The sequence below is a fragment of the Taudactylus pleione genome, unplaced genomic scaffold, assembly GCF_031769625.1.
Source record: "Taudactylus pleione unplaced genomic scaffold, aTauple2 ptg000959l, whole genome shotgun sequence".
NCBI lineage: Eukaryota > Metazoa > Chordata > Amphibia > Anura > Myobatrachidae > Taudactylus > Taudactylus pleione.
The window spans coordinates 1665639-1684024 of NW_028285360.1; the positions used below are offsets into that span (position 1 = coordinate 1665639).

The following is an 18386-nucleotide window of genomic DNA, read 5'->3' on the forward strand; positions in this document are numbered from 1 at the left end:
CAGCCTGCTACTCTCCCTTCTCTCCCAACAAGGGATCCCCTGCAGATCCCTCTGCTTTGCCTGCGGAGCTCATCTCAAGAATCAGGGGGGGCGGACGAACCCCATTAATTCCCCATTGACCATCACTACAATGACAATGAGTCTTTCAGCGCCTTTTTCCGAAACCGCAGCATCTCCCCACGTGTGTCTCCGGCTTGTAGTAGGGGGGCACGTGTAAGGATTTGAAGAAGGGGTCTGTGTGTTACTAGCTGACTAGTGCAAGTACAATCCAATATTACAAAAGGTATCATCTGGAACCACCCGGCATCAAGAATTGTAGAAAGAAGGGGAGAGGAGATATGAATTTCTTATTAAAAGGCGACTTATAAATTAAAGAGGGGGGACTTTTGCTCCCCCCACAGCCTCCGCCCATCAAATTTTGGGGTCGGAAGAATTGTTCGCCTTGAATTTTAATAGGATTTTCTTTTTCTTTCTTCATCTATAGAACATCTGTTGCTATAAAAGACAGAGACACCTCTTTGGACAGATTTCAAACATACCTCTTAAATTCACAGAAATCTTGTTATAGATCATATCTGGAATTTAATTTTTTGGCAAAAATACTGATTTAACCCTATATACATGCAATAGAAAGCAAATTAAACATGATAGTATTGCAAACTGCTGATTTATTTATATTCCAAATTTAAAATATATAGATTTTTTTTCATGCTATCCAAATTCAATTTTAAACTGCTTATCAGAAATATACTACTAGCAGTTTGATACATGCTTATAATGCCTGTCATTTTATTGAGTTTGCTGTAATTATTACAATTAGGTAATCTTGTGGCTGATAATATAGGTTTTGACTTTCAAGTTCTTACTGATGTTATGGTGGCTATTGCCAAAACTGGACTGAATCTCTGTACTATTTTTCTTTTTTTATATATATAAACCTTTAAAAAATAAAATGATTTATTTACAAATATGACAAACTGGTCTTTTCACGCATAATTTGCATTTTCACCAGTCATTGGGAATATTCTAAGAACACGTCGCCTTTTCATTTAAATGACTGCTGTTTTTACCAGTTTGAAGCCACTTTCCAAATCTACTTGCAAATATTATATATTTTTTCCACTTATTCAGTGTGCTGGACCACATGTTTTTAAAGATATACATCCACATTCAAGGGAAATACATTTTGTGCTAAAGTTTCATATTTTTACTTAATTGATTTCTCCCCTTGTCCTAACGTTTTTACTTTTTTTTTTTTTTCTTTTGTTACTGGAATCATATTTCAAATGCGGATTTAAGTAATTTTTTTTTTAAGAAAAAAGGATATTTTTGAGTGACAGTGATGGAGAAATTGGAAGCGGAGTCAGATGTGGAGCCACAGGGTCGCCCTCGTTCTTGCACCTGGCCCCCACTCCCTGAACCCCCATCGGATATGCCCTTGCCTCCTCCTGGCCTGGATCCAGGGCAAATGCGCAAAGCCAAGAGTTCACGCAGGAATGCCTGGGGTAACTTGTCCTATGCTGACCTCATCACCAAGGCTATAGAGAGTTCTCCAGAGAGACGCTTGACCCTTTCCCAAATTTACGATTGGATGGTGCGATTTGTACCTTACTTCAAAGACAAGGGTGATAGCAACAGCTCTGCAGGTTGGAAGGTGAGAAATTTCTATTGGGGACATAAGGGTGGTTAACCATAATAGGAAACACACAGTCAAAAGTTGTACATTCTTGTTTAAATGTTCAACTGTTAATTACAATAGTTGACAATTACAGTGACTATATATATATATATATATATATATATCTATCTATCTATCTGATGCTTGTGTGATAATATTCAGTTGTGTGAGGAAGTGGAAAAGAGTAAGTAGCTATCTATATTGAATTCTTTCAAGTACTGGAGGGTATATTTTAGTTATTGTAACAATTTGTTGAGACATCAAAACATGGAGATTACTCACAATTATTTTTAAAACATGAATTTTACATCCATTCATGTGGGATGAAAATGTTCTTAAGTAAAAGATAGATTTGCATAATTGTATCAACTTTGCCAATAACTGTAAAGCTGGGTACACACCTAGACTACCAGGTGATCCAGCAATGTAGAGATGCAATGTAACGATATATCACATGGCCGTACACACAGCATGATCCGCTGTGCGAAAGTGCGATATATATCGTTACATGTCTAATGTAAACTATACAGCATCATCCATGGAATCGTCCCATCTGATGTGCAGAACAACCCATGGGAAGATGCGAACACTCAAATCATCTTATAATAAATTGGGTGGTTTTGAGGGTACATACTATACTATGGCCCTTCTGATCCGTTGATTTTGTTCTTGACCGAAATGGATGTATGCATCACTCTTTTGGGGAGACTAAGAGAGGTAATAAATGCACTGTGGCAAACTGTATTTTGTCCACACATTCAAGTTTGTGAATGTGTGGACAAAATATTTCAGGGCAAGTTACTAATCAGATCAGGTGTTTGAGTAACAATGAAACATAAGTTGGAGGTCTAATGTAATAACTCAAGAGTCAATTATACCCATGGTATAGCAATGCAATATTGTATATAGTTTCATATAGAAAGAGAACAAGCACAATGACTTAACACATCATACTTCTACTAATGTCTCTGCTTTATTTGAGAATGTACATTCTTCAAAAAGTATGTGCCCTTGTATCTTTCATGTCCATGGTCTGCTTCAGCTAAGTGTTTCTTGTAGAATTCCAGATGCAACTAAATGCCAGTAACATGTCACTATTCCTTCAATGCGAAGGTTAGGCTAACCAGCTCCACAAAATGTCTTTTCTCATTCTCATGCTTCTAACTTCAAATAGCCTATTATCTTTTTCTCCTCTCTTCAGCAACATTTCCTGTCCATTACTATACACTTCTCTCTGTCAACTCTCTATTTCATATATTGCCACTTGTCTGTCTTTGTCATGGAGTATTTTAGTTGGTACCAGTGCCATTTTATGATGAAGAGAGGTATACAACACTGATGTATACAGTGTAACCAATATGAGCCTGAGTTTCCCCTCCACTGATAAGAGACAGAAAATGAGCAGTAGGATGTGTAGTCTGCTTGTACTAATTGCTCTGTGACACAGAGATGAGAAACCTATGGACATTAAGTTTATCACACCCACTGAAGGGCGACAGAAATATGGCATCTACCAGAAATACTGCCTGTATTTCCACTGCAGTAAGATAGCAAATTACAAGACAAATATAGAGGTGGATTCTGTCAATCTCATTCTAGGGTCACAAAAAGGCGCTTTATTTACTAATAAGTGATATATCTTGCATTAAAGTCCATTGCTGTCACATGCTGTGAATGCTAATGTGCTATTGCTGTGATGTCCTTCAGAGTGCAATGAGATATTGTGTGCAGGTTTGCACACTGCCATGAATGGTTTGTAATCACTAACACAGTTTTACTTTACATCTGAGCATTAAAGTAGAACCCCACATCACTTCTATGGCTAGAAGATTGTGGTCCTCTGCCCTTACCTACAGCAGGCTAGAGGAAGGAGGACACCCTAGGGGATTTACACTTCCAGTGCCAGTGATACCCATTCCATAAACTATTTGTATTTTCTATTTGGAAAAGTCCTTTAATTTAACTTTTTAGTATTTTTATTTACCATTTTGTACTATACACATTTTGACTATGTCATTTTATTTCAAGATTCTGCTTGTACAAATTTTGCCCCTTACATTGCAATAGTAATGCCAGCTAAAGGTGCATACACATGTATAGATTTTCTGTCCAACCATCCAACTAGTTGTTTGGTTGGAATGAAAATCTGGAAAGGTATGAAAGCAAATGACAATCAGCAATTTGCTCCCAAACGCCGGAAAATGGACAAAAACTGTTGTTTGAACAAATTGTTTAGATCAAACATTTAACAAACTTGTCTAACAACCATTTTCATCTGTTTTCTCGCATTTAGGAGCATATTGCTGATCATCAGTTAGTCCCATACATTACCAGATTTTCATTCCAACCAATCAACTAGTTGGATGGTTGGACAGAAAATCTTTACGTGTGTATGCACCTTTACACTGTTTGGTGTTAAATTTCATCAGTTCAAATTTCTGATTGACCACATGCATCATTTTGAGAAAATGAGAAAGGAATTGGTTAGAACAATTAGATTAAAGTTCTATGTATGAGTACATAATGCAACAAGTTAGCTGATTATTGTAGTTCCTCTTTATGTAACTATGGACATTTTGTTCAAATATTTGCTATTTATTGAAACTATTAGCACTGGATATTGCTTCTAAATGCAATTGAATAGTAGGGAAGTCCTTGGAGGTAGATGGCTTTCCTTTTTACGGACATTAAATTATAAGGGGTATATTTACTAAAATGCGGGTTTTTAGAAGTGGAGATGTTGCCCATAGCAACCAATCTCAATTCTCAAATTAAAGAAACTGCTGTACTATTTAATGCCACTTTTAGCTTCATCCTTACTTTGGCATTGTAGAAATGTTTGTTGAGTGTGCCTCACTCAGAAGTCAGGGACAGGTGCATTGGCCTGGTGAACTCTAGATGGACATAGTGTTATCAGCATACCTTGATCCCTGGACACATTCATATAATAGTATTGGATTTAGTAAAGAATCCTGTTAATATATACAGTATATGGAGGAGGACATCCAAAATATGAAATGGAAAATTGTAAACACTAAAATACAGGGACAAAACTTCAGGATGGAAAAAAACACAGGGAATGTCCCTGGAAATTATAGACGTTTGGGAGTATATTTACTAAAGTGAGAGTTTTAGAAGTAATGATGTTGTCCATAGCAACCAATCAGATTCTAGCTATTATCTTCTAGAATGTGCTAGTTAAATGTTAAGTAGAATCTGATTGGTTTCTGTGGGCAACATCTCCACTTCTAAAAACTCTCACTTTAGTAAATATACACCTTGGTAACTATACACCATCACTTGTCTAACTAAATGTAATTTTTTCAGGATATTACACATTGTGAAGCTCCTAACTTCTCTACAGATCTTGGCTCTCCCTGGTGTTTTACCAGCATCATCTATAACAGCCCCTTGTGTATGGCATGTTCTTGGTTTTACATGCCGGACTATTCCTGGATTTGGTATTTATATCACAGGTCCATGGTTGTTTTATACATATCTATGGGGATTTTACTCTCCTGAATACTGAATTGTTTTTTTTATTCAAACATCTCTTATCTTTTTTATTAATTTGTCATACATTTTATTATTAGAATGATACTAATTTCATTTCAGGTATTTTCTAGAATTTCACTGCAATTTAGACCATTTGTTTATCCTTTCATACTGTTTACCTGTCATTTATTTTATATATTGCCATGTATATTTTTTATAGTATAGGCACAACATTGGCTGCGTATGGAGAACAATTGAGGTTTTGGCATTCAATGTCAGATTATATAATAGATAGGGCTTGAGCAATCTTACTGGGCTACTAGTAGACAGTGGAGCACATATACATGAGCAACACTGGTGCCAATGTGTAGTTCTTGAAAAAAATGTTCATACTTTGTATATATTAGTTGCAGGTCACTCTTTCTAGATAATAAGAAGTGTGCTTCTGCCAGTGTACACTCCAAGGTAACCAGGATGTATCAGGTGGCAGATTGCAGCATTTAGCTCCATCAGCCCTGGTCAAGAGACCAGTGCTGTATAACACAGAAGTATCTTGCAGACTTGTATATACAGTACTATCATAGGAGGTAGATTAATTTCGACTACGGACTTGAATGCCTTGCAATGGATGGCATGTTTCATTTGTGGAGATTGTACTCCGTCACCCTACGGGGAAAAAAGACACAGGAGCTTGTCAGTGCTAAGTAGATCAGTCTTGCAAGGATTTAGAGTTGCTTAATATTCTTTAACCAGCTTATGAGACGCAGATCCTTGCCAGAGAGAATTAGTGACAGTCAGCCCCTTATATGGCAGATGGATGTATAGAAATACTGATCATCAGAGCCAACATGTTCTTTGATCAATGGCACTACACAGTAAACCTGATATTTTATCACCTGTCATTAACATTAAAAGCAGCCACTGAAAACACTATATAATCAAAAACAACATATATATTTAGCATCAATGTGAATGATTTCACATTGATGAATTCATGCAGGTAAGTTTCGCCTCTCAACATCAGTTAATGAGAAATGAACCAAAAAAGAAAGTGGTTTACTAGACCAGTGGTTCTCAAACTCAGTCGTCAGGACCCCGCACAGTACACGTTTTTCAGGTCACCCAGCAGGTGCATAGGTGTATAGACTATGTAAACATAGCTGCTAATACTAGACTGTTAATGCTTGTAACTCCTTACAACTACAGGGCCACAGAGGAGGACACTATCGGGGAGGGTTAGCATGTTAATATGTCAGTGTCAGTTGTTCATATCCTTTGATTCATTTAATAATAGTGTGTACTTGTCATTTAGTTTTGATTTGGCTGTGCAACACGTGTCCTGTTGTTAGGTCATTTATTGTCATTGTGTTAATCTTTGCTGAATGAAGATATAAATTAGTATGAAATCTCATCAACAATAAAGAAAGCTGTCAGCATGCCCTAAGTTCAACTTGTTTATAGTAATATAACTGGTGTCAGGGCCTAGCAGAGAGGTAGCAGGTGCAATTTAGAAGCGGTCACATGACTGACCTAGAGTAAAGTAGGTAACCCATAGAGGAGGCCAGTATCCATTGAGCTTTCGCTAAAGTAGAAGAGCATTTGCAATGAGTAGATATAAGCAGAGGGGCGGGAAAGGACATGACTATAGAAAACATACTGTCTGACTAAATATATATATATATATATAAACAAACAAATCTCAGCACGACTGATAAACATATATATATATATATATAAGGTCCAGCAGACAGACAGACAGCAACAGTGCTTCTCCCCTCCTTAGCACCTCCTCACGGGTACTATTAGAAAGCAAAACAGAGGGCTCACAATCGTGAAGTATGTAGTAACATTCTTTATTTTTTAAACTAAAAACACTCACAATTGTCATGAAAACTGGCAAATCTGGAAAACCCAGTCTGGTACACCTCGCTGTGGTCTCGCCGTTCATTCAGGAAATCCACGGACGTTGATGCATTCCAAGCTTCATTCCCAGATAGATGTTGTCAATGCGTCCTACTGCTCCGCAGACCCGCCCATATATATATACATGGCCATAGCTAGAAATGTTAGCGCCCTGGGTGAAGGAGAGCACCCGAGATCTCCTGACCTATAGTTTGCATAGACCAGCACTCCACTAGATAAAAAACATTACTTGCCTAGGTGCCATCCCTCGGTAGCAGCAGCTCTCTCCGTACAATATGTGGCAGTATGCACGGCACTCACAAGACTCTCACAATGCGATAACTCACCAACAGGTCATATTTATTTTAGCTCCTATTTATATATATTATACAGAACTTTGCAAAAGTTTTAGGCAGGTGTGGAAAAAATGCTGCAAAGTAGGAATCCTTTAAAAAATAGAAGTGTTAATAGTTTATTTTATCAGTTAAAATGCAAAGTGAATGAACAGAAGAGAAAGCTAATTCAAATCAATATTTGGTGTGACCACCCTTTGCCTTCAAAACAGCATCAATTCTTCTAGGTACACTTGCACAAAGTCATGGATTTTGTAGGATTATGATTAACCAATCATACCAAACAGGTGATCTTTCAATCTGTCCCCCACAGCCCCTGGCTGGCCCCCGAAGCTGACGCTGTGCGCATGCCCAGTGTCAGCTTCCCCCGGGTAAGTCTTCCACTTCTGTGAAAGACTTCTCCTGAATGGCGGGGATATAACTCACGGGGACAGCGGTTACCACAACATAGCCGAGATATTTTTATTAAAAATGAAAATATCCCCGGTGAGTTGGATCATTAATAATCGCGGCAGTACCGTGATTATTAATACATAGACCCCATAGTTTTCAATTGCTGCCTAATATATCCCACCCCTTGACAGGTGCCATTGTAATGAGATAATCAATATTATTCACTTCACCAGCCACTGGTTTTAATGTTATAGCTAATACTTGTGTGTATATATATATATATATATATATATATATACTGAATGGATGAAACGCGTTAGTGATTGCTCTGACATTGAAGCTGGACAACTGGAACTGCTGTTTCTATGTTTCCCTTGGTTGGTATATGGACTAATATCTTGAGCTAGTATCCAGAATATTTGTATCAGTTAAGCTAATTTACAAATTAAATAATTGTGAGTTTGATATATACTTTTTTTGTTTGTACAGTCGAACCTGGAAAAGTGGGACTTGGATAAGTGGGAAACCTCTATTACTGGAATTATTTGTGAGGTCATGGCATTTTTGCACCAAAAAACCTCTGTTAGTGAGACTGTCAAACCTCTTTAACTGAGACATGTTTATCTCGATTAATGGGAATAATCACCTCTATAACTGAGAAGATTGCTGTTAGGACCTCTTTAAGGGCTCTATTTATTATCATTATTTTTACTAAAATAAAGTGAAAAAGGGTGTTTTCACACCCTTTTCACATTATTTATTTTCACCTAAAGTTACTACAGGGCAATTGGAGTAGAATTCGTAAAATTCTACTCCAACCCCTAAGTATCACTTATTTTTAGTAATCAGATTGCATTTCCCATAATTGTAATGAGAAATGCGATCTGTGTGCAAGTTACTAAAAATAAATTGTGAAAAAAATACCGGGGAAAGCCCTGTGATGATAACACCATCTGGAGGTGGCGTTATCCAGGGTCTCCCCCGGTTATCGGACTCCTGCTCCGCTCTAACGTGCAGAGTAGAGCCCGGAGCCGGCCCCAGTGATCAGCTGTGTGGTCTAAACAGACTTTCCCACACTGATACACTGCAAAAAAAATTCAAAAAATTAACTTACCTGAATCCAGGGACCAGAGTTCGGGGCTCCGGTGATGTCTTCCATCCGGTCAGCTGGTCCCCCATACTGCACTGCTACCCGGTCATCAGGTGCAGTATGGGATGTCAGCTGACCGGAGCAATGGAGGACATCACCGGAGCCCGGATCATGCAGGTAAGTGCAATTAAGGGAGGGGGGGTCGCGGGGGTTAGCATCGGGGGGGTAGCAGTGGCGGCCGGTCGGCGCATGCGCGGGCACTTGTCGCAGTATTTTTTGCGAAAATCCCGTGATAAGGCTGCAGAGGGGATTCGCAAGGACAGAGCTTTATCGCAAGCTGTCCATGCAAGGAATTTTTACTATATCCCTGTGATACTGCCTGAATTCGCAATGCAAATTCAGTCGGTAATATCACACTACAATCTGCATTACAAATGCGGATTGTAGTAAATAGAGCCCTAAGTGAGATTAGTGCAGTTTATTACCCTCTATAAATGAGTCGACTGCCTTTGACAAGTCTCTATGTCTGTGCCTGGATTTAAAGGGGTATCCCCTTTACACATGACTTTCATAGAGCCACTGGGTGGAAGAAATTTAGGTACCTCTATAAGTGAATCAAGTACTATTTGAACCTGCATAATTGAGAACCTCTATAAGGGCTCTGTTTATTAACATTATTTTTACTAACATAAAGTGAAAAAGGGTGTTTGGGATGTGATGGGAAATGTGATCCGACCAAAGTTACTAAAAATAAATTGTAAAAAAATACCGGAGAAAGCCCTGTGATAATAACGCCACCTGGAGGTGGCGTTAACCAGGATCTCCCCAGGTTAACGGACTCCTGCCCTGCTCTAACGGGGAGAGCAGAGCCCGGAGCCGGCCCCAGTAATCAGCTGTGTGGTCTAAAAGACCACACGCTGATACAGTGTAAAGAAAAAAGAAATTAACGTACCTGACTCCAGGGACCGGTGGTTGGGGCTCCGGTGATGTCTCCCCTCCGGTCAGCTGGTCTCCCATGCTGCACTGCGGCCCAGTCATCAGGTGATCGGGTCCCAGTGCAGTATGGGATATCACCTGACCGGAGGACATGGAAGACATCACCGGAGCCCGGATCACGCAGGTAAGTGTAATTAAGGGAGAGGGGGGTCGCACGGTGGGGTCCGCGACCGCGGGGGCATGGCTTAATGGTGGGGGCGGGACTTAGAGCCGGGAGGTTGCAACGGCGGCCGGTCGGCACATGCGCGGGGCACTGGCCACTGTATTTTTTTGTGAAGATACCGTGACTAGTGTGCGGATGGGATTTGCAGGGACAGAGCTTTCTCGCAAGCTCTGTCCCTGCAAGGGATTTGTAGTAAATCCCTGTGATATTGCCTGAATTCGCAATGCGAATTCAGTCGGTAATATCACACTACAATCTGCATTACAAATGCGGATTGTAGTAAATAGAGCCCTAAGTGAGCCAAACACTTCTTGAACCTGGATAAGTGAGAAACTGGATAAGTGAAATACCTCTTTAAGAGCTCTATTATTTAACATTATTTTTACTAAAACCTACAGTTACTAAAGGGCAATTGGAGTAGAATTCATAAAATTCTACTCCAAGCCCTAAGTATCACTTATTTTTAGTAATCAGATTGCATTTCCCATAATTATTTTGGGAAATGTGATCTGGCCAAAGTTACTAAAAATAAATTGTGAAAAAATACCAGGGGAGGCCCTGTGATAATAATGCCACCTGGAGGTGGTGTTATCCAGGCTCTCCCTCGGTTACCGGACTCCAGCTCCGCTCTGAAGGGGAGAGCAGAGCCCAGAGCCGGCCCCAGTAATCAGCTGATACACTGCAAAAAAAGAAAAAAAAAAAGTAAAGAAAACCCAAACTTACCTGACTCCAGGGACCGGAGTTCAGGGTCCAGCTGACCGGAGGGAGCACATCACCAGAGCCCTGACCAGCGGTCTCTGGAGTCAGGTAAGTAAATTTTTTTTTTACTTTTTTTTCTTCTTTTTTTTGCAGTGTATCAGCGTGTGGTCTGTTTAGACTACACAGCTGATCAATGGGGCCAGCTCCCGGCTCTACTCTCCACGTTAGAGCAGGGCAGGAGTCCGGTAACCGGGGGAGACCCTGGATAACGCCACCTCCAGGTGGCATTATTATCACAGGGCTTTCCAAAGTATTTTTTTACAATTTATTTTTAGTAACTTTGGTCGGATCACATTTCCCATTACAATTATGGGAAATGCGATCTGCTTACTAATAATAAGTGATACTTAGGGGTTGCAGTAGAATTTTACAAATTCTCCTCCAATTGCCCTATAGTAACTGTTGGTGAAACTAAGATAATGTGAAAAGGGTGTGAAAACACCCTTTTTCACTTTATTTTAGTAAATATAATGTTAATAAATAGAGCCCTAAACGTGCTGTTCCTTGAGATCCCACTTATCCAGATTCCACTGTATTTTATTTGCTCTTTGCAATAGCATGAATCAAGATCCCCCTTTATCACAATAATCAGGAGAGTAGGAGTGATTATGGTCCAAAGACTGACTGTTTAGAAGTAATACAATCAATATATAATTTGGGGCAACTGTCTCAACTATCTAAGGGGCTTATTTATCATAAACAATTTGAGGGATATTCCCTGAAAACAGACGTTTTTGAGGGTACCCACAAAATTAAGTATCTATTAGATCTACTAGAGACTGATCGCAGCAGATATCAATGATATCTGTTGTGGTCCCTCAATTTTCATCCGCAAATGCAGCCCCCATTGGTTTCTATGGGAGCTGCTGTGCTGCCTAATTTACAAGCTCCGGAGGAGAGGGAGTTTCGGGCACCCTTTTTGTCGCCGCCCGGTGATGCATTCAACAGACCCGCTTGCACATTGTCTGCCATGGACCTGATCCAGGAAGCAGTGTGATAACTTTAGGCTCTCAAACTGCTTCCAGCTCTTCGCCAGCATGGGCTCTTATCAGAGCCTGTCTCCTGCCAAGAGAAGTTATATTAATTTGCATGAAAATATTAATTTTCATATTGCAAATTTAGGCAAAAAATATTTATCACATCTGCATTAAAAAAGCTGCAGTAAAATATGGAACTGGAGAATGAAGGTGGATCTTAGAAATGGTTGCATACCATCTCTAATGCTGTGTTCACAAAGGATGTCATCAGAAGCTTGAGAGATAGAAGAATAGACCTGCTACCTGCCTGAAATGTTTTCTACATAATATGGAGCTCTATAACCCAATTAAGTAGCCAGACTCCCATAGCTGTATATACAACCAAGGACATGTATTGCTGAGAAGGATTTCATGACCCTCTGTATGAGTATGAAATGAACCTGTAACTCAGCCAATGAGCATTATTTCAGTTGCATGATTGCAGACCTTTAAAACATTTTTCTGTGTAAAATTAATTATTACACCAGGCCCCCACATACACTAGGTGGCTTCTCTCACATAACCATCCAATACATGATCATTGCAATGCTGGATACACACGTAACGATCATCAGCGATAACAATATCGCTGAACGATCTCCCTTTAAAAATCCTGGTTTGCTGGATAAACGATATTGTTCATCCACACACCTAAAAACCACCAACGATCCACGATCAATGATAGCGGACCCCTATGGAGAGATAACGATATCGTCCAGGTTGTCCTGCTTGCATGGACAATGGTCGATATCGTTATCGTCCAGCGGGAGCGCGCATCTTTGGTCGTTCATTGCTTTCACACAGAACGATATGAATGATATATATCGTTGAACAATATCATTATCATTCGTATCACTGAAATATATAGTTCCGTGTGTACGCACCTTTAGTTTACTTTTTGTATTGTTCATTCCACCTATTGGTAACAGATCTTTGTTTCCCACAAATATTGCACTTTGTTAGTCAGTAGAATCGATGGAGGATCAGGTTGGTCGTGGAAAACTGCATAAGGTGACTATAAAAATGAAAGTTTTTTTGGGAAGCTAAGGCCTCATTCCTAAGAATAGGCAAGATATTTTACATAGCTAGTTTTCTTTGTTTAATTATCAACTATAAAATCAATCCATACATTTGTCACTTTAGTATTATGCATAAAACTGATGAATAGACATCAAGGGATCTATTTATCAATTCTTATTAAGGGCTGAGTTATCACATCTTTTTCAGGCCAATATAAAAAAATAAAACATTCTGAGGCAGCTGAGCGATGTTCAGCTTCCCAGTGATACCAGCTGCCAGCATTCCCAGCTACTCTGAGTCTCTTCTGTAACTGTGCGACCCGAACATGTGCACTGTACTGGAGGCTGATCTTTTTCCTTTATCAGTAACCACTATCGTCATCCTGAGATGGCGATAAGTGATCGGAGGAGCAACAGTACTTGTATCTCAACTGTCTGTGTTAAAGATGTGATAGCTAGTAAATAGATGAGCATGAGAAGAATGTATTTGCATTTGCAGCATCTGCAGAAGAACAACTTTAAAGAGGGTTTCCACAGTAAGGGTCCTATTGCAGTATATTCCCCGAGCACACCCGTTTTCAGAGGATACCCACAAATATTAAGTATCACCCCAATGTCAAGCTTGGCGACATTCTGGCATCCCCCTCCAGGTAGGAGCAGCCAGGTTGGCATAGCAGGGGGCGTGGCTGGCATAGGGGGGCGCGCCGGACATATTACCAGGAAAATGTGGGCGAAGCGGGGCCGTGGTCATGTGATCACCTCATTTTGGCCCCGCCCCCCGCTACACAATGCCGAGATTACCAGCATTGTGAAGCAGGGGGCAGGGTCATGATGATGCAATTCAGCATGAGGGGAGGCTTGCCTGCTTTTCCGGGGGGCAGGGAGCGGCACATGATTTTCTGGAGGCTCACGGCGAATTGGGAGGGAAGACAAGTATGCCCCAATGTATGTAGGAGGGATTGCATTAGATATCTGTGATATCTGCTGTGTTCCCTCCATTTCCAACATAAGCCGCTATATGTCTATGGGAGTGGTGAAGGTGTCAGATTTACCAAGCAAAGCATTCTGGAGTTTGGCCCCAGCCTATAGGCTACACTTTGCAAAATTTAGGGGATTCCTCCAGGACCATCCCGGCAATGGCCGCCGCACCTGCGTGGTCAGTACAACACACATAGACAGGAGTCCCAATAGAGTAGTAAAGAGACCACTGCTGCGGTCACTTCACTCCAAACACATTGCAGAGATGGGCTCCTTGTGGAGCCCCTGCCCCTGCATGTGGTATTTGATACATTCCGGTTGTATTGTCACATACTGCAATGAGATTTTTTGGCAGTAATATCGTGCCCAGGTCGCATTGAGAATGTGATTATTGATAAATGGTCCCCTAAATCTTATTCAGGGGTGGATCAAGGGGTGGGTTGACGGGCAGAGGCGTATTTATAATGTGTGCAGGGTGTGAGGTGCACACAGCCCCTGGGTTCAGGGGGGCCACATTGCACACCCTGCACCCATATTATACTTACCACCTGGAGTCCCACGCCAGCACCAGTGTCGGCACTGTAAAAACACCTGGAAGATGGCTGCCGCACCATTTTCCCAGTGACCTGGCATGCACTGTAGACTCTGGGCACAGACTAGTGCCCAGAGTCTACAGCTGCGGCGCTGCGCTCAGTGCGCTGCCGTCCGCCGGAGAGAGGAGGGGTCCCAGACGGAGACTGCACATGGGCTCCCTCCTCTCCTGAAATGCCCCTGCTGGCAGGGTCTTCGTCCCAAATGCTGTAGCCTGGAAGGGTGCAGCCACTGTCTCGGACTGTCAGGGAGTACATTATGGCAGTCTACAGAGCCCCAGTTACCACACAACCCACTCTGGGCCTGATTCAGAGATGGACACTAAGGCGATCGCAGTTGTAATTTCGCACAGAATGCAGCTGCGAAAATATGCTAATAATTTCAAAGCCTACCCAAGTATAAAGATGCCCACCGCTGCCTTCTCATCTGTGTGCGACATCGCGTACCTGCATAAATATCAGTAACATTGATACACATCAATCAGCCATCTTTCCTTTGCAGCAGGTCTGACCAGCCGCAGACTCGCCAGCTCTCCTGATATGCATACGGCTCTCTTGCTGCATAGGAGATTGCAAGGGCTAATTTATGCACACCCATGTAACAGTGTTTAAACCATCAGACACGCCTGTGTCTTATCGACCACACCTATTACCTCCCCCAATCACTGACTACCTGTCATTCACTTTGCAAATGGATCCTCTGTGCGAGCGGAATCGCAAGACAATCGCAGCACGTGCACAGTGCGGCTTATATGCATGCGCAATGGCAAACAATCGCTCAATCTGCGTAAAAATCGTGTTAGCATCCATCTCTGAATCAGGCCCTATGTTACCCCTCAGGCTGCAGTCTCACATCTACCCTTGCCAGCCACCCGGCATGTAACAGTCCACACAGCCTAAAGCAGGTAGCCATCCATTTTGTCTGTCACACAGCATCCCCACTGCTGTGGGGACCCCCTTCTGCTGCCATCATTGTGGATGCATTGAGCAGGCGCAAAGTGCGGCTGGGAAGAGACTATGGAAATCTAAGGTTTTCCAGCTGGGGAAGGTGGAGGAGGGTAGCCCAGAAACATGCAGGTGATACACATGCCTGTGAGTGGTTGTTTGGGGGCCCCCGGTAGGCATGCCATCCCACAGGGTCTGGGAGGAGGGAGGCTCAGTACTGCACCTCTCTCTAGTCTTCTCCTTATCCTGGATCATATCACCCAGACTCTGCTGTCACAAAAGGCCAGATCCAGATCTTCTGGCCATTCCAGGAGGTTAGGCAAGTATGGTTAAATGTCATTTGCAGCAAACTTACCATGTGAGGAAATGGGGTTGTGATTGAATACTGTAGCTTTGAGAGCTTTAAAGCCTGGAGCTACAACCCCGGTGCAGCCTTTAATGGTGCTGAGCCTATGAGGATATGTTAATTTTTTCTTATTTTATTCCCAAAGGAAATTTTCACCTTATACTTTGCTTGGTCTAGAACAGGCTGTGTTCTTATTTCCCACCATTCCAGCTTTCACAAGTAGCTGGAACCTTTGCTAATCATCTTGGCACTGCACAGCTCTGTCTCTGTAGCAGGGGAAACCCCACACAACAATTCTAAGACCTTCAATTAGGAACGTTTCAGATGCCTTTTAGTTTTCACTGTATTGTATAATTTTAGAAAATGTATAACAGTATTGTCATGTTGGCATAACGTGTGCGCATACAATATATTTGTGCACAAGGTTCTGATTAACTGTTCTTCTAATTTTTGTGCATCTTTTTCTGTTTGCATTCTTGTATTTGTACACTGGATAGTACATGACTGACACAAGTACCCATACAGTTTTTGAATCTGCTTTAATACTGTAAGTGGTTAATGTGTTCATGTTATAATACTGATAAATGCAGCTACAATATTACATCATAAGCTTATCCACCTTTTATTTCAGCCTACTGAACACATCAATGAGTGCACATTAACTCTTGTATACCACAATTGCACATGCTAGCAAGTAACATACACACATAGCAACCAATCAGATTCTAGCTATTATCTTCTAAAAGGTGCTAGAGAAATGTTAAGTAGAATCTGATTGGTTGCTATGGGCAACATCTCTATTTCTAAAAACTCTCACCTTAGTAAATATACCCCACAGACTCAATCAAGCGCTCTTACTAAAATATGGAGAACAAGACACATAACAGAGACATTAATGCTATAATGCTTTCAAACATGTATTTGTACAACTGCAGATAGGTAGTTGACTGGAATAAATGTGTTTCCTGACAACAATAATGCAGAAACCATGTTGTATTCTTTGATCTAAGAAGGAATTAGTTCATTCCTTATTGATTTCAGTCCACATTGCCTCCATTACATGTACCCCACAATATTTATACATTTTGCAGTTGATTCCATCAGAAGGGTAAAAAAAAATACAAGAAAATCTTTGCCAATGTTCACTCAAATGTGTTTGCGGCGGATTCATTCCTAACTAAGGGTCTGATTCAGAGATCGACAGAGTGTTGATGTTCCCGCATTTGAGCAATTTTTGGCTACTAAGCATGCACGAAAAGTTCGGTAAACCCTTATTGTGCATGTAGTGTCCTATGACGTTTGCAACTGCGTACAGCTTCGCTAACACTTGAGAAGGCATTTGCGATCCCTGGGTGTATAATTTTATATACCGTATATACTCGAGTATAAGCCGAGTTTTTCAGCACAAAAAATGTGCTGAAAAAGTACCCCCTCGGCTTATACTCGAGTCAAGTGTAGCGCTGACCGGACGGAGTTCGGTCAGCGCTACACACTGCCAAACACACAGCTGCCGGAGCCGGCAGCTGCATGTTTGGTGTAATCAGCAGCCGCTGAGAGTCTGTCAGACTCTCAGCGGCTGCTGCTGCTCCCACTGCGGGAGCCATCTTCCGGCTCACGCAGTGGGTGATGGGAGACACGTCGTCATGACGACGTCTCTCCCATGCAAAGCGGCCGGAGGAGCGGACAGCGGCGGGACCAGGAGCGGGAGTTTAAGGTAAGTGTTTATTTTTTTTTTATTCTTTTCACGTCTCTCTCTACTAGGGGGGGGGGACTACAGGGGGCACTACCAGGGGGCGATGACTACAGGGGGCACTACCAGGGGGCATTATCAGGGGGCACTACCAGGGGGCGATTACTACAGGGGGCACTACCAAGGGGCATTATCAGGGGGCGATTACTACAGGGGGCACTAAAAGGGGGGATTACCACTGGGGGAACTACAAGGGGGGGATTACTACAGGGGGCACTACCAGGGGGGGATTACTACAGGGGGCACTAAAAGGGGGGATTACCACTGGGGGAACTACCAGGGGAGGATTACTACAGGGGGCACTACCAGTGGGGGATTACTACAGGGGGCACTAAAAGGGGGGATTACTACTGGGGGCATTGAAAGGGGGGATTACCACTGGGGGCACTACCAGGAGGGATTACTACTGGGGGCACAACCAGGGGGAATTACTACTGGGGGCACTACCAGCTGCTGCCATTTCCCACACTAGGCTTATACTCGAGTCAGTAAGTTTTCCCATTTTTGGGGGGTAAAAGTAGGTACCTCGGCTTATATTCGGGTCGACTTATACTCGAGTATATACGGGATTTCGACGCCTATCATTAGACCCCTGCCGGGATTTCACAGTCGGGAAGCCGGCGGTCGGCATTTCGAACGTCGGCTTGATAACTACATCCCATATATATATATATATATATATATATATAGTATACTATATACAGTACACTAGGGATGGCCACCGACCATCGATGGTTTGCCCCAACCAATGTTTAGGAACATCGGTGGCTGTGGTCTCAAACAATCGATGGTTTCTATTGATAGTTGACCCATCGGCTATCGATGGTACAGCTGTCAACGCCCACCATTACAGTATACCATAAAATTTTATATTTTTATGGTATACGGTGTTTAAACATTTTTTTTTATCATA

The 18386-nt window shown here is 41.8% G+C and overlaps 1 protein-coding gene across 1 annotated transcript in view; it reads left to right on the forward strand.

Annotated features, from left to right (window-relative positions):
• Positions 1-1342: 1342 nt before the first annotated feature.
• FOXO6 (forkhead box O6) overlaps positions 1343-18386 on the forward strand; it is a 122339-nt gene continuing 105295 nt past the window's right edge. The window contains exon 1 of the mRNA XM_088459970.1: positions 1343-1654. Coding sequence (XP_088316096.1) covers positions 1343-1654 — 312 coding nt within the window. The remainder of the gene's footprint in view (positions 1655-18386) is intronic.